General features: G+C 43.8%; 1 protein-coding gene across 2 annotated transcripts in view; it reads right to left on the reverse strand.

Annotated features, from left to right (window-relative positions):
• PITPNM2 (phosphatidylinositol transfer protein membrane associated 2) overlaps positions 1-20,206 on the reverse strand; it is a 126,102-nt gene that overhangs the window by 51,213 nt on the left and 54,683 nt on the right. For both annotated transcript variants that reach the window (XM_027689602.1, XM_027689603.1), the window contains one exon: positions 13,374-13,547. In XM_027689602.1, the coding sequence (XP_027545403.1) occupies positions 13,374-13,451 (78 nt within the window). In that variant the 5' untranslated portion in view covers positions 13,452-13,547. The remainder of the gene's footprint in view (positions 1-13,373; positions 13,548-20,206) is intronic.

Below are 20,206 nucleotides of genomic sequence, written 5' to 3' on the forward strand. Positions count from 1 at the left end.
TGAGAGCATAGTACTTTGAAAATTAAGGGGGGAAAAAAGGAATTTTATACCAAGAATCAACCGTGAAATGTAACACAATAACAACTTCTCATTTCTGGCATACAAACAATTCAAAAGATAACAGGGTTTAACAGAAAATTATTAATAAGATGCAAGAGATCAGCTTCTCATCTTTTGAGAACAAGATGATAAGCCGAGAGAGGTATTTAGAAGTAAATAGCTCTGTTTTTAAAGAGCTTTCAAGTGATTTAAAATTTAAACAGCCATAACCAACAAACCTAAACAACTGACAGTCTAAATAGTAAGTTTTTTCTCACTCTACAAACTGCAATAGAAAAAAATAGAAAAATAGAAAAGTACTTTTTTTACAGTTTGTTTCTAACACTCAGCTGGCAGTTCATTAAAGCACACATCCTCTTCAAACAAATTACTGACTTTCAGTTCTTATATAAGCACTGACCAAGTCCTGTACAAATATTTATGACAATAACATTAAATAATCTTGATGACCCCAAAATCTAGTTAATTCAAAGGTCTTGGAAAAGGCAGTAGCTCAACCAGCACAGTGAATGTGTCAGACAGAATAGCAGTACAGCATCTGCTCTGAACAGTTTGTACAAATTATGGAGATCTAGAGTTTTATTACATGGCAGAGGCCCATGGAAATCATAAGCAAGGGGAAGACGGGTTCTCTTCATGCCAAGTTATTACAGTAGAACTGGACATCAGATGGATTTAAAACTCTATTCTAGAACCCAATCTATTTTGCAAGTCCTCATTTGGGACCAAAACATCCTGAGCAGTATTACATCCATACACAGAGCCAGCACTGACATTCTCCACTTTGCTCTTCCCTATTCAGCCAGTTTTTAACAAAAATCTCTCTGCATGAAGATGAGCTGCCTGGTTCTCATCCTACAGCTGGAACCCTGGTGACCTGACATACCAGCCAATTTTTTTTTTGACATGAATACTCCCATAAGGAGCTTTTCCCACATGACCTGATAACACTGAAGTTCTCAGCCAGAGCTGTCTGGTGATGGGAGGTGTGAGGGTGGCACCGTGTTCTGGCCCCAGCACTTTGTGAGGAGACAAAGAAGGCAAAAACACAAGTCCTCTAAAAGTCTTTGTGAAAGTCGGTTCACATTCCACTTCTGATTCCTGATTTTATTTACTTCTATGCACCTGCAGCAGACTGCAAACCCTATTCTGAGAGCACAGGGCGTGCTTCCTCCTTCAGCCTTTCCAGGTGACCAACTCCAACCCACAGCCTCTGTCACCCAGTTTCAAACCTTAAGCAAGTTTTGGCCCTACACATTCCTCCTACTTGTCACTTTATCCACATAAGATGTGACAAGGGCAGCAAGAGCATTTTCTTAGATGAATGTGAAATAAGAGCTGCAGCTCTGCTGACAAAAAAAAAATAATCAAAGATCATATCCCAAACTATCTTTAGAGCCAGGACTTTTGAGTCAGGCCAAATTTATACTCAAAACACAACACATTGCTGGGAAGGATAGTATGATCACAGAGAAACTCCACACAAAAAACCCACACAAAGCTGCTTCCCAGCCCTTCACACCCTCATACTTACCAGTTGGCTTGTTGAGAAGGCAACAAGTGAGGTAAGGAAGAGCCAAAAGAGTCAGGTTAGATGATGAACAGTACAATTACTGACCAGTCACAAAGACAAAAAGATTTCTTTCTCATATAATAGAAATAAAGACATCAGCCACATTCACTTGAGAGACCAGGATGACACACTGGGTGTAAGTGGTGCTGTGAAAGTGAAGCACTTCTGGGAGTGAAGAGCAATTTGCTCTTCAGCCATAAAGCCTTTTCATGCCTATTGTAACTGAGCCACAGCCTGGAGGGGGCTTGTTACAAGAAGTGGTCTGTAAACAACAATTAAAAAATAACCATTGATTAGGAAAGCATTTGGTGTGAGAAGTGTCTGGCACGGCCTCTCCAAAGAATATCTGCTGGGGGGGGGGCAGATGTGCAGGCTTTTTAGGGTCAGTCTCCCAGGTTTCAGCCTCACAGACCCATGTCTGTGTGAGAAGTAGAGACTTTATTTAGCAGATTTCCTGTGTCATTACTACTCACTACTAACTGACACAGCATCTTCCCTCTATAAATATCTGAGGAATGGTCCCCAACAAAATCAAAGAGTAGCTGACAGCCTTTATATGCAGGTTATCTAAGCCATAATCACAGTAAACCATCTTATATTGTATTACAACAGGAAATCCAGTCATCCCTTTAGAAGTCCCTCTCTTGTGCTGATGACACTCCATGTTCTGCACGGTCCCATCAATAGCTTTTCAGGACAGATGGTGACACAGATCCCTTCTAGCTAAAGTAATAGCATTAAATTACTCATAACAGGGAACCCAGAGAAGCAGATGCACCATGATTAGCAAGAATGCCAGTTACTTAAAGGCTTCTATTAAAATAAATCTCTTGGCACAGCAGCATAGCATGGGACACAGCACATGACCTCAGCACAGCAATCATAGATGAATAATTCCCATGAATGTCATTTAACCACTGGGCAAGCCTAACCCCATTTATCATCTGCCCTTCACAACAGGAGAAAAGCAGCTAGAAACAAAGCCTTCCACTAGCAAAGGCAGGTTGGACAGTTCTTAGATCTTCCATCTCCTTTCCCAGTCAGAAATGTGCCTCCCCACCAGTTTACACAGAGTTTACATCCTGCAAAGCCTTAGTCCAGCAAACCTCCTGGCACAGCTGAATGGCACCAGGTGACTCAATGCAACTTGGATGTTGTTCTAGGGGGACACAGCTCCCTAAAGGAATGATGATGGATGGCAACAGAAACCCACACAACCTGAGGAGTCTCACCACAGCTGGAGGAACAGCACTCACACCAGAATGCACAATGCTGGATGACACAGTCAGGATGTGGCTTACTGGATCAGCTGGAGAAATAAAGAAGTTAGCCTGTGTAAACTAAGTTTGGCTTGTAGTGTATTGCTTTTGGTGAATTAGAAGAAAAAGCAGCCCCACAAACCAACTCAGAAGAACACCAAGAATATTATCCTAAACCAGAATCCTTCTCCTTGTGTTCCAGCCCAGGCTGTACATGGGCTCAGGTGCACAAGCAGGGAATCTCTGCAAAGCCAACAGCAGCACTGCAAACAGCTCAGGGGTTTAGTTTCTCCTGAAGTTGTCTTTTTCTTATTGTAACTTACTCCTTTGAGCACTGCAATGATACTGCAGAGAACAGTAAAGGTTGCCCGGTGATAATGGGTGATCCAGGCATTGTTCTAGTTTTCAAAAATAGATTATAGCTATAATCTCACCTTGTTTACCACTGATTATTGTTTACAGTACAACCTCTCAATCTAAATAAGTGAGATAGTGGTTACAAAAGGCTGAGATGCTTTAGCTTCCCACTGAAGTTCTTACATCCCCACTGCAATGCAGTTACACGGCGGTCGACTCTGAGGGCCCACGAGAGTTTTGATTTGAGATTACTCTAATTATGGAGACTGACAGCACTTGACAGACCTACCATCCACAGATAATGAAGACACAAATCATTGTCTGGAAACAATAACCAAAAGATTTTTTTTGTGGTGTTTTATCCTCCAGCTCTCAGTTGGAAACAGGGTATTTTGACAGTCCAGATGAATTCTTCTGGGAGAATGCATTAAAATAACACTGAACTCTCGGGATTTTTTTAGCCCACTTAGGCACAGATATGGACACAAGAAGTTTCCAGCCAGCTGATGGTTTCACTTAACAATGACAGCAATGACAGCAAAGGCATCTATGTAACCACAGAACAAGAACATGACAGCAAATATCCCCAGAGGATCCCTAACATACTTGCTCATATTGTGGCAAGGGAGGTTGAGAAAACATTCCCTATAACCAATTACTATTTTTTTTTATTGTTTTGGATGCTAAGGCTACCACAAATGCCAATTAAGTGTCCAGAAACAGATCTGTCCTTTGGGAACCAGAGAAAGCCTGAAGTGCCTCACGCAACACAGCAGACCACAGAAATGTCTGAAGCTGCTTAGGAAGGAGGACTCCTGCCATCCCTGGACAGCTTGGAATACCTGGTTTCACTAATCACACCTATTCTGTTCAGTTTTAGAAAGGAAGTACAAAGTCATAGTCAAAGTATAAAGGGTTGAGTAACAAAATTTGGGCTGGGAGAGGAACAAACTCCTTGTTTTCAATCGCTTCCATATGCCAAGGGAAAAATACTTCCAGCTATCTCCAGTTGGACATTATTTAGGTTGAGGGATATTTCACTCTTATAACTGATTTTCCAAAGTGCTGCCTTCTTCCCATCACCCACAGCCTTCCTTGATGTGCACCTAAAACCAAAAAGCCAATGACAGAGACACTAGGAAATAACAAAAGGTCCTGGAATTAATACCTGATATATTTTTACCACATTTTCCCAGCACAGCATTTCTGCACATGGATAATATGTCCAGTGAGGATGTTCATACTCATGGGTGTATCTGCCCTGCCCTCAGGTGCCTCTTGCTGTGTGTGACTCAGCTCTGGGTTCTGTTAACCACTCCTTTCTGAGCATTTGAGCTGACATCTAATTCATTACGAGCAATCTGCTTTCACCACCACCAACCTTCTGCCTGCTGATGCAGATATCTGATAGACCAGGCCCCATTCATGGGTAGGATTTACTGCAGGTAATCAAAAACCAGATCTTTGACTACGAAAACAAAGATGTTGGTTTACCCTGAAAGTACAGTAGGGTCATAATTCCCAAGTTGTTGTTTGTTGTTTTTTTCTTTTCTTTTCAAAACTTGTGCCAAAGACCTGAAACACTCAATAAAAACCAGATCACCAAAACCAGGGTGATACCTAAGCAAGAAGCTCTGTTCAGAGTGAACAAAGGCAACAAGATGGTACTAGTCCAGTCTTACAGAATCCAAGATGCAGAACTTCCTATCACATCAAAACCAACATAATTTTATCAGTGCACAACATGTTCTAAGAGCAAACAGGAAGCTACATGAATTAAATTAAAAATAAAAATCACCCTTACTGTTATTAATGCAGGAGGAGAGTGCTGAAGTGGAACAGCACACACAACTTCTTGCTGTCAAAGGCTTTTGTGCCCCAGTCAGAAGAGCTGAGTCCTCTCACATTAAAGTTGATGGAATCAACACGAGAGCACCATTTTGAAGAAGGAGAAAATAACCTTAAGACACAGAGCTGTTGGCAGGGCTACAATCTAGTACCCAGATCTTTCAATCCCCATTTCAGCATCCTAACCATGATGCAAGTCTTCTTCATTGGGCTTGAGTAGGGACATTTACCAAAATCCAGGAGAACAGTCCTCAAACAGAGAAGCTTCTCTACTCCTGTTTTGCAGTAGTCAAGTACAGCCTCAATGGTTACATTGGAAAGACAATTTGAAGGGTAGGCAGGAGTTTACCTTTAATAATGGGAACACTGTTGCCCCAGGAATGGGTTTAATTAGTACTTTTGAGCCTGCACTTTGTAGGTACAATCAGAAACAATCCACACCAAGTCAGACTGACAGTCCTTCAACTACAAAACTGCTGGAGAACACCAAGGGACTTGAGCTTTGCTTTTGTTACTCAAAGCAAGGCCTGCTCTACCTCATTGTGCACTGTTAAGTTAATGGGAAACCAACTCCAAGCCCTCCCACCAGTAAAAGGCTATTCCTGCCCTTTCAGAAGTTGTGGACACCACAAGACCACGTGTTTGTTCACACCACGTGCACCACGTTATGCATGCAGGCAACTTTAGACTGCAACATCTGTTTCCATGGCAATGGGGCTGCATCAGCAATCCCTGGGTTTAGTTCAGGCCATCCCCACCCAGGCTCCAGCTCTGCACACCAGCAGCACACCAGTGATGTCACCAGTATCCATGGTGCCCACAGCTGAGCTGTCCCTGTGCCCTTTGTGCTCTCACATCCTTCATGGGTGACAAGTACTTTAATCCAATTACTGCTGTTAAAAAAAAAATAAAATACATGAAGGGCCAGTGTCAATACTTATTTAGGGAAGGAAGGTTAGTTTGAGTCAACAAGATAATGATCAGAACATGAGGCTTTACAATAGCACTTTGACTCTGAGGCTCGTTGCATCAAACACATAGGAATGACCTGACACTCTGGGGAAGGAGGAAAAAAATCTGTTCCTCATCAATGGCTTCATTAATAAAGGGAAAAGAGCAGCTGTTTTAAACATCTCCCTTCTAGGTTTGATCAATGGCTGAGCAATGTGCAGTGCTTCATTCCATGCAGGCACTCTCCTGTCCCCCAAACACTGATGCCTCACCAGCTGAACACCATTCTGATAGTAACCATAAAGGAATTATCATCTGTCTTCACAATACGGCACTGAGCAGCTGCAATTTCCAGGAAATTTCCCCTCTGGGTCCTTCCAAGCTCTGTAGGGAGCTGCCATCTGATCACTCCAGCCTGCAGCAGGGATATTATGGAGGGGGATCTTCCCTCAAGTTTACTAACCAAGAACTGGGATATCACCCAGGAATTGCCAGCCTGTTGTCCTGTGCTTCAATAACTGCATAACGCTGCCTCCAAAGAGAAATTAGGCACACAAGGAGAGGAGAATGTCACCAGGAGGCTTCTCTTGCCAGAGAGAGGCACATGTAGAGCTGCAGAAGCAAAGCTGGGTGTGCAGAAGGCCCTGGAGAAGGAACTGCTCTCACCCCAGGAAGTGCATGTGACCTGTGCTGCATCTGCAGCTCCATCACTCTTGGCTGCTTTTCTTGCAATGTAAAACCTATTTTTTTTTAAAAAAGCCCTAAAAGTTAAAGGCAGGACAGACTGACAGCAGCAGAGTCGCACAAGATGGAGCAGAAACACGCACAGCATCAATTTGTACCAGTGTTGTAGGAACTGCATTATTTAGAGTCAGGGCCAGATATTAATGAAGCTGCTCGTACAAAAACAGGATATTTTGGGGACAATCAATTGTGCAGGATCATAAATAATTTACAGCATTAAGAGAACCGTTCTCATCGCCACTCATTAATCACTTCACCTTACAAAGATGCCCAGTCATACTCCTTTAGAGTCAGGGCTGGATGTGCCAGAGGCACATGAATTAGGAATCACTTGATTATGGAGATACCTCAAACTTGTTTATGCCACATGCTCAATCTTTCAAAACGTCTTCTACACTTCCAGCTCAGTATTTCATCTACTTTAAGTATTTCCTTCTGTGTCTTTAAACTGATTTTTCACTGTATTAACTATTCCACAGACATTGTGAATTACTGTCCCTGCTTTAGAGGGAGGCAAAGCGAGTTGCCCATTAGTACATTGTGAGTCAGAGACAGAATTTCAACTCGGGGTGTTTTGGATCAATTTTAATCCTCTGACTACATCCCTTAGATTTTAGGAACACAGTGCAATTGTTCATTAACAATAGGCTGTATCCTAAAGTACCAGAGGACTGGCTTAAAGAAATCCCCATAGTTTTCTTAACACTTAATTCATTACTTGCCTTTGGGTATCTGAAAAAGTGAGAACCTAATCTCAGTCAACAGTCAAGATTTTGTCCACACATCAGAAGCCTTCTTTCATAAGAATAAAAAAAAATAAAGAAGGAAAAAAGATTTTTGACAGCCAACAAGCTCAGTAGGATTAGCAGTGCTGCATCCTGTGTTAAAACCAGAGCAAATCTGAAGTTTAAAATAACGTTTGGGTTATAAACCTTATCTCAGCTTCATTCAATTTTGTTAAGAGAAAGAGAGCACATGGGAACTGTCAAGGCAACAGAAAGTTCACTGCCCTAACATCTATCTTTTTTGGAATATGGTATGGAATCACAGACAGTGTAAGAACTGTTCCAGGATAATCAAAGCTACAAAAAGGCTTCAAAACCAGAAAAAAGGAAATGTAGAAAAGGTGTTCTCTATTTTCTGTATGGTTTCCCCAAATGAAACTTGTAGGGGTGTCACTGCCACCTGTGCAAATGAGACCCCACATCTGGTAGCACTGAATGTACCTGTACCTACCACCTTTGTTCTCAAAGCTAAACATCTGCAAGTGTCTTATTCTCCTCTTCCACAAGGATGCAAGTCTCATGATCACAAAGAAAAGCTTATGAAAACCAGAAGAAGAAAAAAAACATAGAAGCCACAAGTTTTTTAATGCTGCAGCATAGAAATTGGGGGAAAAGCTTCAAACCAGGCTTTGCTTTTAGACTTGTGAGTCTTCCAGGGTCTCTGGAGCTGTCAGCAGTGTCACCTGCTTTAAAATTAAAGCATATACTTGTCTGTCCAGATGGCCAAGGCATCTGCACGTGAAAGAAAAATAATCAGCCACCCGCTTCTTCAGTGTCCAGAGATGAAGGGTTAGTTTGCTTTCCCCCACTCAATCAATCCTTCACCATCTGCTGAGCCTGCCCGTGGCTGCCAAGTGGAGCTGAGGGTTTAAGGGACATGACTTCTGCACTGGGTATCAGGACAGGGCCTCTGGAATTACCACCACCAAGCAGGTTTTTAAGTCTGTTCTCAAAGGTGCTTCCAGAGAGCTACACCGAAATGAAGGAGAAAACAGGACAGTGCAGGGGTGTGGAGAGTGAGATGATGGACAAACCTTTGCAAAGGAGGAAAGCGATGGAAATCAGGATTCTCCATCAGCAGTCAGGACAGGTGAGTACAGCACACAGAAGATGCTTGGAATGCACTCTGATTTTTCAGGGAAGGCAAGAAATGCAAAGCCCTGGAGGGCAGTAGAAGAAAGGTCATGTTAACAGATGAGAGAAGCCTTAAATTCCCAGGATCCTGCCTGAGTCCAGCAGGCAGGAACAGATGGGTTATCTTTCATGGATTGCCTCAAATAGGGACCAGAGGCCTTCCCCAGTCACAGACCCTCAAATTGATGAACAACAAAGTATTAACTTTGTTAACTGGGAAGGGTGACACCACATCTTAAAATAAGTCTCATCCTCAAAAGGTAATCACTGCATCCAGAAGAATATTTTTAAGGCACACTTTGGAGGAAGGTCACAAATACTCAGAGAAATCTGTATGGACAAAAAGAGGACCAGAGTTATTTCCAGCAGACAAGTAAGCTATGCACACTGATATAAAAATAAGTTTTAATAACAAGAGGAATTCTCTTGTCTTATGAAAGGGTCAGAAGGGCAATGGTCTCTCGGAATCTTATGGCATATGGAACCACAGTAACGAACGTTATTAAGATGATAAATGGCCTGACCTTTGGCTAATAAGATCTTGATCTTTCTGACAAACGCATTCAGATCTCGTATTCCAGGCTTTTATGAAACAGGGACTTAACGTGTGCATTGTTTCTGGAGCGAGGGGGAGGTGCACAGAAAGGAAGGTTCCCTGAACACACAAGAAAAGGATGCCAGTGTTCCAGGAAAGGATACCTGCTGAGACAAAAACATGCAGGCCTCTTAGAAGAGGAAGAATGAAGAGACCCTTTAACAAGAACTCCCTGGTGTGTAACACAGATGATCCTGCCCCTTTGTGCCCAACAGGCTTCACCTCGCAGAGACTGGAACAGCCCACATGCCTTTGGCGTGATGTGTCTGAGAAGTCCCTGGCTCAAAACTTCTCCAGGAAAAAAGAGATCCCTCCAGATGGTTACAGTTGTCCCCTCCATAAATGGTTTGTGCTTCATGAAACTCATTCCAGTGCTCAACTCCAGTTCCTCTCTGCTTAGGAGAGGAGGCTGCAGCTTCACCACACCAAACCACAGCTCTCCTAGTCCCAAGGACAACTCTCCAGGCCGAGTTTATCAAGAAATCTCTCACCCTTGGAAGCAGGACAGGCTTTTAAAGGTGTATACAGATTTTAGGAAAAAGTTACATCAAAAGAGGTACAAAGAGTGATTTCACTGTTTTGAAATATTTTGCCTGTTTTTTGCACAAGAATAAAACCAGGTCACAGTAGGAAGGAAGATCACTGGTTCTGAGCTCAGATATAAAAATTAGTATGTTTTAATTTGGACATCAAAAGTGACAAAAATGCAGCAATGATGCAAGAAGGCCCTTGTGCCTATGGAAAAGCTAAAACCCAATTGCTCTGCAGCCAACACAGCAAGGGCTCCCAACCTGGAGATGCTGACAATGCTGTGTGAGAGGCTTCCCATGAAAATATGGATATTGAGAGACTAAAATTTAATAGAGAAAAACAATTCAGTTCAGATCTGCTAGGCTTCAAGCAAGTCAAGGGTACATTAAGCCCTTGCTGTAATGTAAAATTAATTTATTTAGGGAAGAATTTAAGTGCTGCTTAAAGTACTGAAACCACTGACTCTGTAGATAATATTTCAGAAGCCAGCAGAAAGCAACTTATGAGACTTTTTGCTCTCTCGCCTCAAATTTAAAAAAAAAAATCAAATTAAAAAGTAAAACAGCAGGCCACTCACCTCAGTTTTCACAGCTTTATACACCAGCCTGGAGAATTTGAGGTATAAGAGGAATTACAGAGCAACATGGGCACACACACAATGATTTATTGCATGCCTCGCCTGCCCAGTGGCGCAGAGAACCGAGAGAGATGCCGGGTTATCCACTGCACAATTTTAATTCTCCCATCCAGTAAACACAGCAAATATGAGTACAGCCTGTTCCCATTTAATGCAAGGATCCTTTGCTACTTGGGCATGATGCTGCTTACATCAAATCTGGTGGAAATTTTTGTTAAGACTTCTAAGAAGAAGGAGGGACTGTTCTCTCATGAAAGGAGATGATGGACCCTTCCACTGCAAAGCAAAACCCTCCATGTAAACGCCTTTGAAAAGTGAGCACAGTTTGAGTGTGAACACCCCTGCCCACACGGCTTTGAGGCACCACTTCCACCAGAAGGGCTCAGGTGAAAAAGGCCTTTTGGAAAACTTCCATTTGGACAGTGCTGAAATCTGGGAAAATTTATACCTGGACCAAAAAAACTACGGAGTTTTATACCAAGTGGTTTGGAGTTTAATGGGAATCTTCACTCAGGAGCTCGAAGTTAAACAAGTGATCAACCTCGAGTATGTGCTTGAGGCTCCCCAAAACCCTTGAGGAATAACTGTGACATATTTTACGCTGCTGGAGAAGTGCTTCTTCCAGGACTGGGCTGCCTGGTGTCTCCAGCAATAACATCCCCATGCTGTATGCAACAAATGCCTTTGAAATGAACCTTTTGCTTTCAGGAATTGCTCCTCTCCCCAGGAACTACCTTAAATCATTCTGTTCTACGTTTCAGTCAAAGATTTCTAAGAAATGCCTCTTCACTGGTGTTTTATACAGATATTTCAGCTTGTTCCCCTAAGTGGGTTCAACAAACAGAACTTCCTTCTCCTCTGGCGTTTCAGAGGAAAAATAAAAAGACAGACACGAAGCACCTTCTCCTTCTCTGAAGAGGACGGAAGCCACGCTCCCCACTGCTCCCTCCCCAGTGCCTGTCTCAAAGACAAACCCTCCACTTTTAAATCACACTGAAGAAAAAGGACATTCAACATCCTGGTCTAGGAAAAGCTCCCATTGAAACCAGCAGGAGTCTTTCCACCAATTTCAGGAACGACTGAAGCAAATTGCTACCAAACTCCAAACTCTACCTTAAGTGGGCTTTCTGGTTTTGTTATTGCTTTTTGTTCCTTTCAAATTTGAACTGAAATTAGTATTCTCCAGGAAAAGCACAGATAACTTTTCCTCTTGTACTACTTGTACGAGTAACACAGTAAAGTCACTTGCTTGTCATGCACTTCTCCAGCTCCATTGGACCTTGGGCTCCAGGCAGTGTTTCCAGCTCAGCTCCCTGCTCCAGGTAAGTGGGAGGAGATCAGAGACCTGCCTTGCACCAGCTGTTGCACCTGATCTAAAACCAAACCTTATTTTGCTGCTTATCAATGCAGTAGAAAATCAGAGCAGGGCTGGATGGCAATTAGGAGCTGTAGTTTCTCCAGTGGTTTCCTGGGCTGGTGAACTTCCCCTTGCATGAAACCTTAATGGCTTATCATGTCCTTTTGACATTCAGATATGGCCAAAATCACTGTCAAGTAACAGAGCAGAATGCAGTGTTCTGCTGTAATGAAATAAAAATAAGCAATTTAACTCCTGAAATCAAAAAGCAAATTCATCACCCTGACCAAGTCCTCCACATCTCCCAGGAGGCCCCAGAGACACTCCCCAGTTAAGGATTCATCCTCTGTTAAATCAGGTGGGCGGCTCCTCACTAATCAAATCCCTTTCCCCTTGCTCCACTGCTCCTGACAAGTTCTGCACAGCCAATACTCTGCTGCCATCCACCAGCTCTTCATTCAAAGCACCAGAGCCAGATTAGGAAGACAAAGTTGTCAACAAATTAATTACAACAATATTCAAAGCAGCTACAGCGTCAGGAAGAGGTACAGAAAAATACAGCCACCTAAGAAAAGTGTTTACTTGCTTATGCCAACATTTAACATTTAGGTTAAACACACAAAGACAAGATATTTGTGTCAGAAAAAGGAATTTGACCATTATTACCAGAAAACACACAACATTCATTGTTGTAACAGTCAAGTCCAAGTGCATGAATCCTTAAGGAACACGGTTGGATGGCTGAGAGAGAAATGGGGGAGTCATGCTTTTGCTTTGGGGTCTGCTTTTTTCCTTAACTCATTTCAGGTTTTAAGCCAAAGCAGATTTTTTTTAGCATCACTTCAACAAGCAGAGTTCTCCTGCAAATGCAATATTAGATGTGTTCTTTGCTGGATGAGCAGAATTAAATTTTATTTAAAGCGTGGGACAATGAAATAACACTTCAGATTCATTTCCTTTTAAAACTGCTCCTGGTTGGATTTCAAACACTGGGAGAATATGGGCACAGAGGATTTCAGTTACAAAACCCCAACATTTTAATTAACTGCTTTATTGAAGAGAGGGAACTCAACAAAAATTCCCATCAGTATTCAGAAGCCTGTTAAAAATAATCTACATTTTATGCCTAAATTGATTAGTATCTGTTTCACAGTGGTACGTAAGCACAGAAATATTACATCTAGATTTTTCCCACACTACATTCAAAATTAAGCCTTTGGTTTACTCTCTCAAATCTATATTAGACTGTTCCTTCCCAAGAAAAGAACACAATCCTTCGGTTTGCAGCTGGAATTGGCAAGACCAGTAACCACAGCCCACCTGGGAAGCCGTGGCTGCTTCCACAGGTAGGTCAAACAAAGGTTCCCTAATTTGAGAGGAACCAAGTCATAAGCTGAAGTTCATGACTTTCCCTACTTCTCCTTTGTAAGCACACAGCAAACCTCAAATTTAAAATAAGGAATTCTGTAGCAAGGCTCCCCCATCCCACACGTGGCCCCACGTCAGCCTCCACTCCCCTGCATGGCCCCAAATGTCACTGACCTGTATCATGTACAGCTGGGCGATCCGATATTCCTCCACACTCATCGGGAGAGGGATCCGATATTCCTTTATGAGCATTTTGGACACAAAAATCTTTTGCCCGCTCAGAAACACAGTCCAGAAGCTTTTAGTAAAGGCTCCCTAAATAATGGCAAGGAAATGCATCGAGGATCCCTGAAACAGAGAAAGGGGATATAAAAGGAGAGAAGTGTTTATTTTCCATTCTTAGTGCAGAATATCCTCTTAGAAAAAAAAAAAACAGACAAACATTAATTTTTGTAATAGCTCTGAGCTTACTAGCAGAGAGAAGAATCCCTGGAGTGCTACCAGACCCTTGGTATCAAATTGAACAGAATCTTTGAGAAGAATTTTGATTTGCTTCAGGGGATACCATCAAAGCTATTACCCTCCTGACCTTTGCCACTGCATCACTCAGACTTTCATATGCAGCAGCATCTCCACGGAAGAGATGTGACAAAAGCTCCAAATGAATAGCCAGACCTGCTGCTGCCAGACAACAAAGTCTCTCTCCAGTGTCAGCAACACACCAGAGATGCATCCACTCAAAGGCATCAGGTTTTATCCTCTAGATTCATTTAGCAGCAAGAAAAGGCAATAATTAGACTTGCTCAGCCCTCAGTGGCACCATAACGAAGGAAGTCATTTGGATTCTAACAATAAAGACACCAGAAATGTACTTTTCTTCCCTGCTTTACTCTGAATTGCTGTCTTGGTAGGATCCCTTTTCTTGCACCTCCAAACCCAGGCAAGATCCTCCTGCCCCTGGTGTCAATGCCAGGCTCATTTTTACATTCCCACTGCATGAGAATACAGTCAAACTGCAACACAAAATAATCCCATCACACCCCACCTCAAGGCAATTTAACAGAATTATTGCTGAACAATTCAGGGAATACAGCATTTACTACACCACAGAGCAAAGCAGGATATTTTCAAATATTTTCAAGACTCTCTATGGGCTGTGGATAAAGACAATAACATCATGTAAGAAAGTGGGGGGGGGGGTGGAAGGATGACTGGTGAGGAAAAAGGACACCAGAAGCAAAATGTCTGTTATCAGGCCAAGTCAGCCTCAGCAGGATCTGGTGACCACTCACAGCACACAAAGCATTTGTTTGGTTCCTTCTCATCACCAAAATCCACCTTTCTGCTGTGCCTGCCTGGTGGAAGTCTTCAGATAGAGCTCCTGGAGCAAAACCAGCCCCAAACTCTACAGCTGGTGAAAAAACCCAACAGAATAAACCCAACCAATTGATCCAGTGGATTAAACCGTGATATGGGAACCAGGAAACCACACCAATATCAACAGCCCTTAGTGCCAGTCAGTGTTTGCACAACACTTCACCAACCTTTTACGAGGTTCAGAGAGGTTAAAACACATGCCCATGGTCACAGGGCAACTGGGGACAAACCCCAGTGTTTGTAACCCAGGTTTACTGCAACATCTCCCTGGTGGGGACAGGTGGGGACACCGCCCACAGCGTCCCAGCCAAGGCTTTCCTGGCCCAGGGCTGTGCCACGGTGCTCCCAGCTCGCTTCCCTTTGATTGCCACAGTTCTAATTTGGCACTGAAGCAAATCCATCCTGGACTGACTCTTCTGGTGCTGTGTCATCTAAACAATTTATTCTCAAATTCAATTCTCTGTTGCATTTCAGTGCTGTCAGAGCAATCTGTGCATGTGGAAGGGGGCACAAAAAACTCCTTGCCATGGCAAATCCTGAGGAGAATAATTCTGGGAAGACTGTGCTTCCCAACATTGCTGTGCCTATGTGCATCCACACGCACGTGCAGGATTTCCTCCATCAAACTAATCCTTCAGAACAGGTGGAGATAATCTCATTAAGTGAGTTTTAATTAGTGTCATGGCAAAGAACAACAGTTACCACCAGAGGAGGGATCTAAAGCACCAGATCTGCAATGGGACAACAAAAGAATCCCAACTTTTTGAGCTAATGGCACTGGGAGACTCAGCTACACATTTGGAGTAGTTTGTTATGCTTTAGAGATCTTTGAAAATTAGATTTAAAAGCTTCTCCCTCTGTTCCCCAAATGCTCTGAGAGTGATTCTGCTCCACCATCAGGACATCAGTCACGTCTGACTCTGCTGCTTGCTAAAAACAGGATATTTCTATCGATTGGAAGAGATGAATAAAACAAAAAATAGAACCTAAAAAGCAATAAAATGGCAGGAAACCAGTATCAAGATGGAAAAAATGTGTTTATAATGAAGTGCCAGTCAGGTAATAATTCAGATGGCTGAGACACAGAAGGTTTATTTTATTACAGACTAAAAAGCCCAACATTTTGGCCCCAAGCAGGCACAGCAGCAGCCTCACAGTGCCCAGCGTGTCTGGTCACAGCAGTGGCTCCTGCTCAGCTTTTACAGGAGCTGAGGATTTGCTGGGATCTTCCCCTGCAGGTTTATTCCCTGTGGTTGATGATTAAAAGCAGAGTTTGGGCTCAGCCCCCAGGTCTCTGAGCAGCAGCAGGTCCTGATGATGTGCCCATTGGAAAGGTCATGCTCCCAGAAACCTCCTCCAGCAGCCGCCCACTCCAGTGGCTTCAACCAGTCCCCCTGAAGCTGGGTGGAAAACAACTCTGGAAACACACTGAGCAAGGACAAAATCCCAACCTCAAACCAAGAGGGCCAGCAGGGAAAGGCTGGGAGCAGCAGCCTGACCCTAAGGGAAGCACAGAGAACAAACCTGACTTGTCTGGCTTTTAGTTAGACTGGTGAAAAAAAAAAAATTCAAAGTAAGTTTGCAGTTTGGGCTGCCTTTGAACTGAAAATAATACATCCTAACCCTTCCAAGAGCAGTGGAGTCCTGGTGGCAAACCAGGAAAGACAAACACAGGTTATCACCAGGTTCAGCCCGGGGGAACACCATTCCAAGTGGGACAGAAGTGACAAAATCACCCTGAGGACAGCAGCCTCCTTCCAAAGTCTGGGGACTTCACAGACAACCAAAGTTCACCAAGGCCAAACAAAACACATAAGTTTGTCTGCAGACATGACAGAGAAAAGAGAAAGCCCTTCTGGAAGCCAGGGAGCCACCACAGCTTGGGAAGACGGGTGTGAAAACACCAGCTGTGTCCCTGGCACTTCCCCACAGCCAGGACATTGCTACTAGCAGCCAGAGGTGTTGGAGATGCCCCACGTGCTGGGATTAGCAAGCAGCCAGTGTTTCACCACTGCATTTTGGCTGCCCAGCTGCAGGACTTTCCATGGGTTTGCCAAACAACTGGGACCAGTGGCATCCAGAGGCTGTTTGCAAACCTCAGCCTGCAGGCAGCTTCCCAGCAAGAGGAAAACAGCAGTGACGCAGGACATTTCCAGACCGGCTGCTATTCCTGCTATAGCCAAGTGGCACATTTGTACAGCCCGTTATTCAATTTATACCCAGAGCTGTAGTAACTGTGAGAACCAGGCACATAATTTTATACCTCAATTATTTTAAAATCAGGTTCTCAAAGCATCATAATTAGGCTGCAGAGTCAATATCCTGCTGCGATGAGTCAGGTCCACCTCGGAGCCATTGCTCCAGGCTGTCTGAAGGCTCAGCACAGCCTACTGCATTTACTGCCAATTTTAACAGTTTACCTCTCAACAACAAACTTCCTGAAAAAGGGCCCTTGCTTTAAAAGCAGGGGAGGACTATCAGGATCTGCAGAAGCTGAACAGATCAACAGACCCAGCAGAATCTCTCCATTTAGCCCATGAACTTGGTGTTCACTTTGGGAGCATGAGGGCAGCCTCCCTGGTACTAAAGGAGGGAGCAGAGGACTGATGACAACTGACAGCTTGTAATTAAGGAGTAAGAATCAGTGTGTGAAGGGTGGTTAAACTGTGCTCCTGGAGTGCTGGAGGCCAAACCCCAGCCAGGCTTCCCAGGCTGGCCCTGAGGGGATGGAAACTGAGTATGACAGCAGAAATCCCAGCTCCAGGGCAGGAGAACCACTCACAGTGTGGGTTCAGGCTACAAAAGGGCTGTTACAGCTCTCCCAACTGTCACCTCAATGACTAATTTTTGACCAGCTCACATTTTCAGTGCTCAGCTTGCTGAGCACAGGCTTTTCAGTGCTGCAGTGAGGAGCAGGAACCCCCCCCATGCCATGGCTGTCATAGCCCATTTTCAACAGAGAAGAAAAAGCCTGAGACGTGGAGAGCAACTATAATGAGCTTCTTCCAGTCTCATGCAGGAGGTTCATTTTACACTATCATAAAGTTAAATTAAAACCCATTATGGAGGGTCACACAGCAGCCAGGAGCAGAGGCAGGTACCAGCCTCAGGTTCTGATCACACACTGCCTGCAGAAGTTGAGAAAAACCTCCTAGATGAAAGAACAAACTCCTGAGCTAAGGATTAATACCCTTGACTCAGCTATTGAACAATTTTCCTGGTAATATTGTCCCATAACTGAGAAATGGAAGATAATTAACAACCAACCATAAGAAAACCAAGCCAAACACTTAGTGGCAAAAGGATGAGCAAAGGCATTACCTGGAGACCTCACCTACCTCCCTAAAGACATTCCTTAGGTTCTCAACATCACCTTTATCTCCCAAGAAGATGCCTCCTTGAAGAAAGGGATATCAAAGAGATGTTAGCTCTTGGTCCCAAGTGTATCAAACACTTGGACTTTGGGAAGCAACATCAGGCTTAGAAACCCAGCCACCTTCCCTCTCCTGCAGAGTTCCCTGGAGGAGGATGCAGTGCCCTCCCACGACTGGAAGCGCTGCATCCATACTGCACTTGCATTTATTTATGCCTTTAGAGGCAGCAGCATAAATGTGAAACAGATTCCTGGGGCCCAAGTCAGCAGTTTTTAACAGCAGCCTCACCTCTCACACCGTGATTAATGCGGCAGTTTCGCTCCTGGCCCAGAGCGGTCTGGCTCAGCTTTATCTACCCACAGTAGCTCTGCTGCAAAGACCATTTCCTTTATCTGCCACTCATATCCCGTTTGTCCACGGCATCCCTGCCTCTCAGGAGTCTTCCATCAGTATCTACAGAACACAGTTGTCAAACCCTGCTCAGCCCTTACTCCAGCACACACAGCCTGTGATCCATCACATGGACCCATAACTGTCCTGCCCACGTCCCGCTGCCATCTCATTGGGAAGGACCACAGGACAGAGAGGAACTTCTTGGTTTGTGAGTGCATGACTATTAGCACAGTATCACAAACGGATCACAATTGTCTCCATGAATTCCTCATGAATGATCACCAAAGAGAAAACACAGTTTATGAGGGTTTTCCAAGATGAATAGCGAGTACTCGTATTTTACCATCCCCTTCTCTCCCCTCTTATCCCAGCCCTGCCGAAGTGATCTCTCCAGTGGGGTTGTTTTAAGCCATGTTTACATTGAAAGGTTAAAAAGCCCCAACACTTCTATTTAGTAGCTTTGTGGCCATCATTATTTGCCATGACACTCATCACTACACTCAAAACTGTCTCACACACACAGGCACGTGCGAAAAACTGATGAGACAGAAGAGCTTTTTGGAATTAGCCATTCTCAGTTATCATAGTGTGGGTCGTACCTACTAACTGACAGCTAAGCAGATTTAAAAACTCATCAGGCCTTAGGGAAAAAAAAAATAGATCAAAAGTTAAATCTCCTTAAAAGTGCACAGTTCACACGCTCACAGCTCCAAGGCCACTGTGTCAGTGAGTGACGTTCAGTGCAGTCGTAGATCCTAATCACACATCTCATCTGTCACAGCTCCTTCAGAGAGACATTTTCATGCAGATGCTTACACAGCTGAGTTTCATGACTGAGCTTAGATCCCATCTGACAGTGAATCAGCAGCTAATGAACATGTGCCCACATCACAAAACCCCAACAGTCCTCCCAGCGCCGCAGCAGCTGGAGCTGGGGAGCTCCCCGTGCCTGCTTCCACGGGCTGGCCACTGCCACACAGCCAGGGAAAAAGGAAGAGAAAAACACAACATATGTGGAAATCAGCCTTCCTCAGGTGTAAAGCTCAGGGCAAGCTCCAAAGCTCTCAAAGGCACTGCAAGGGGCTGAGGATAAACACTGCTTGGTGAGACAGGGCGAACAAGTCACATTTACAGTATTCGGTCTTTTTTCCATTATTAGATACAATTTGATGTCACTTATAGAATTTAAGAGCTCATTGTAAAGCAGACATTTATTCCAAGTGAAGGATGGAAGCAGTCCAAATGCAATACAGCGACACTGGAGCTATTAAATCTTGTTATAGTTCACTGGGCAGCCAAACAGTGGCTTGAAGCAACGTGAGGGAGAAGGGAGGGGGGGAGTAACACCACAGCAAAGCATGCACACACCCACCACCTTTTCTCTTAAATATTCTAGGATATTGTAACTGTTTCTTCGTACTTTCCATTGCTCTTACTCCTTTAACGTTTAGGAGAGGAAAACTTGACTGCCTGCCTTCTGCGTTGTACGTGATGCTGTGCAAAGCCAGCCAAGCCCTTTCCACGCACACACCAAGGGGATCAGGTGAAGTCCATCAGCTGAACTTTGGCTGGAAAATTAACATTTCAAGTCCTGCCATGCCTGGAGGTTACACAGTAATGAACTAATAAAGAAGCCATTAAAAGAACTAATAAGCACACTCAAGTCACAGATGAGTTCGGAGGGAAAGACAAACCAGCCTCTAATCCTTTTGCTGATACTGAGGATAAAGATGAATATTAAAAAGCATCTGACATGAAAGGTTAAACGTTTCCAAGTCGTCTGCATGAAGAGAGCAGCCATAAACCCCAAAGTCCTGTGGCCTCACTGCAGAGCCAGAAGAGCTAAAGCAGCTGTGCTTTTAA

Source organism: Neopelma chrysocephalum, unplaced genomic scaffold (genome assembly GCF_003984885.1).
Source record: "Neopelma chrysocephalum unplaced genomic scaffold, ASM398488v2 Primary Assembly neopelma1_77, whole genome shotgun sequence".
Lineage (NCBI taxonomy): Eukaryota > Metazoa > Chordata > Aves > Passeriformes > Pipridae > Neopelma > Neopelma chrysocephalum.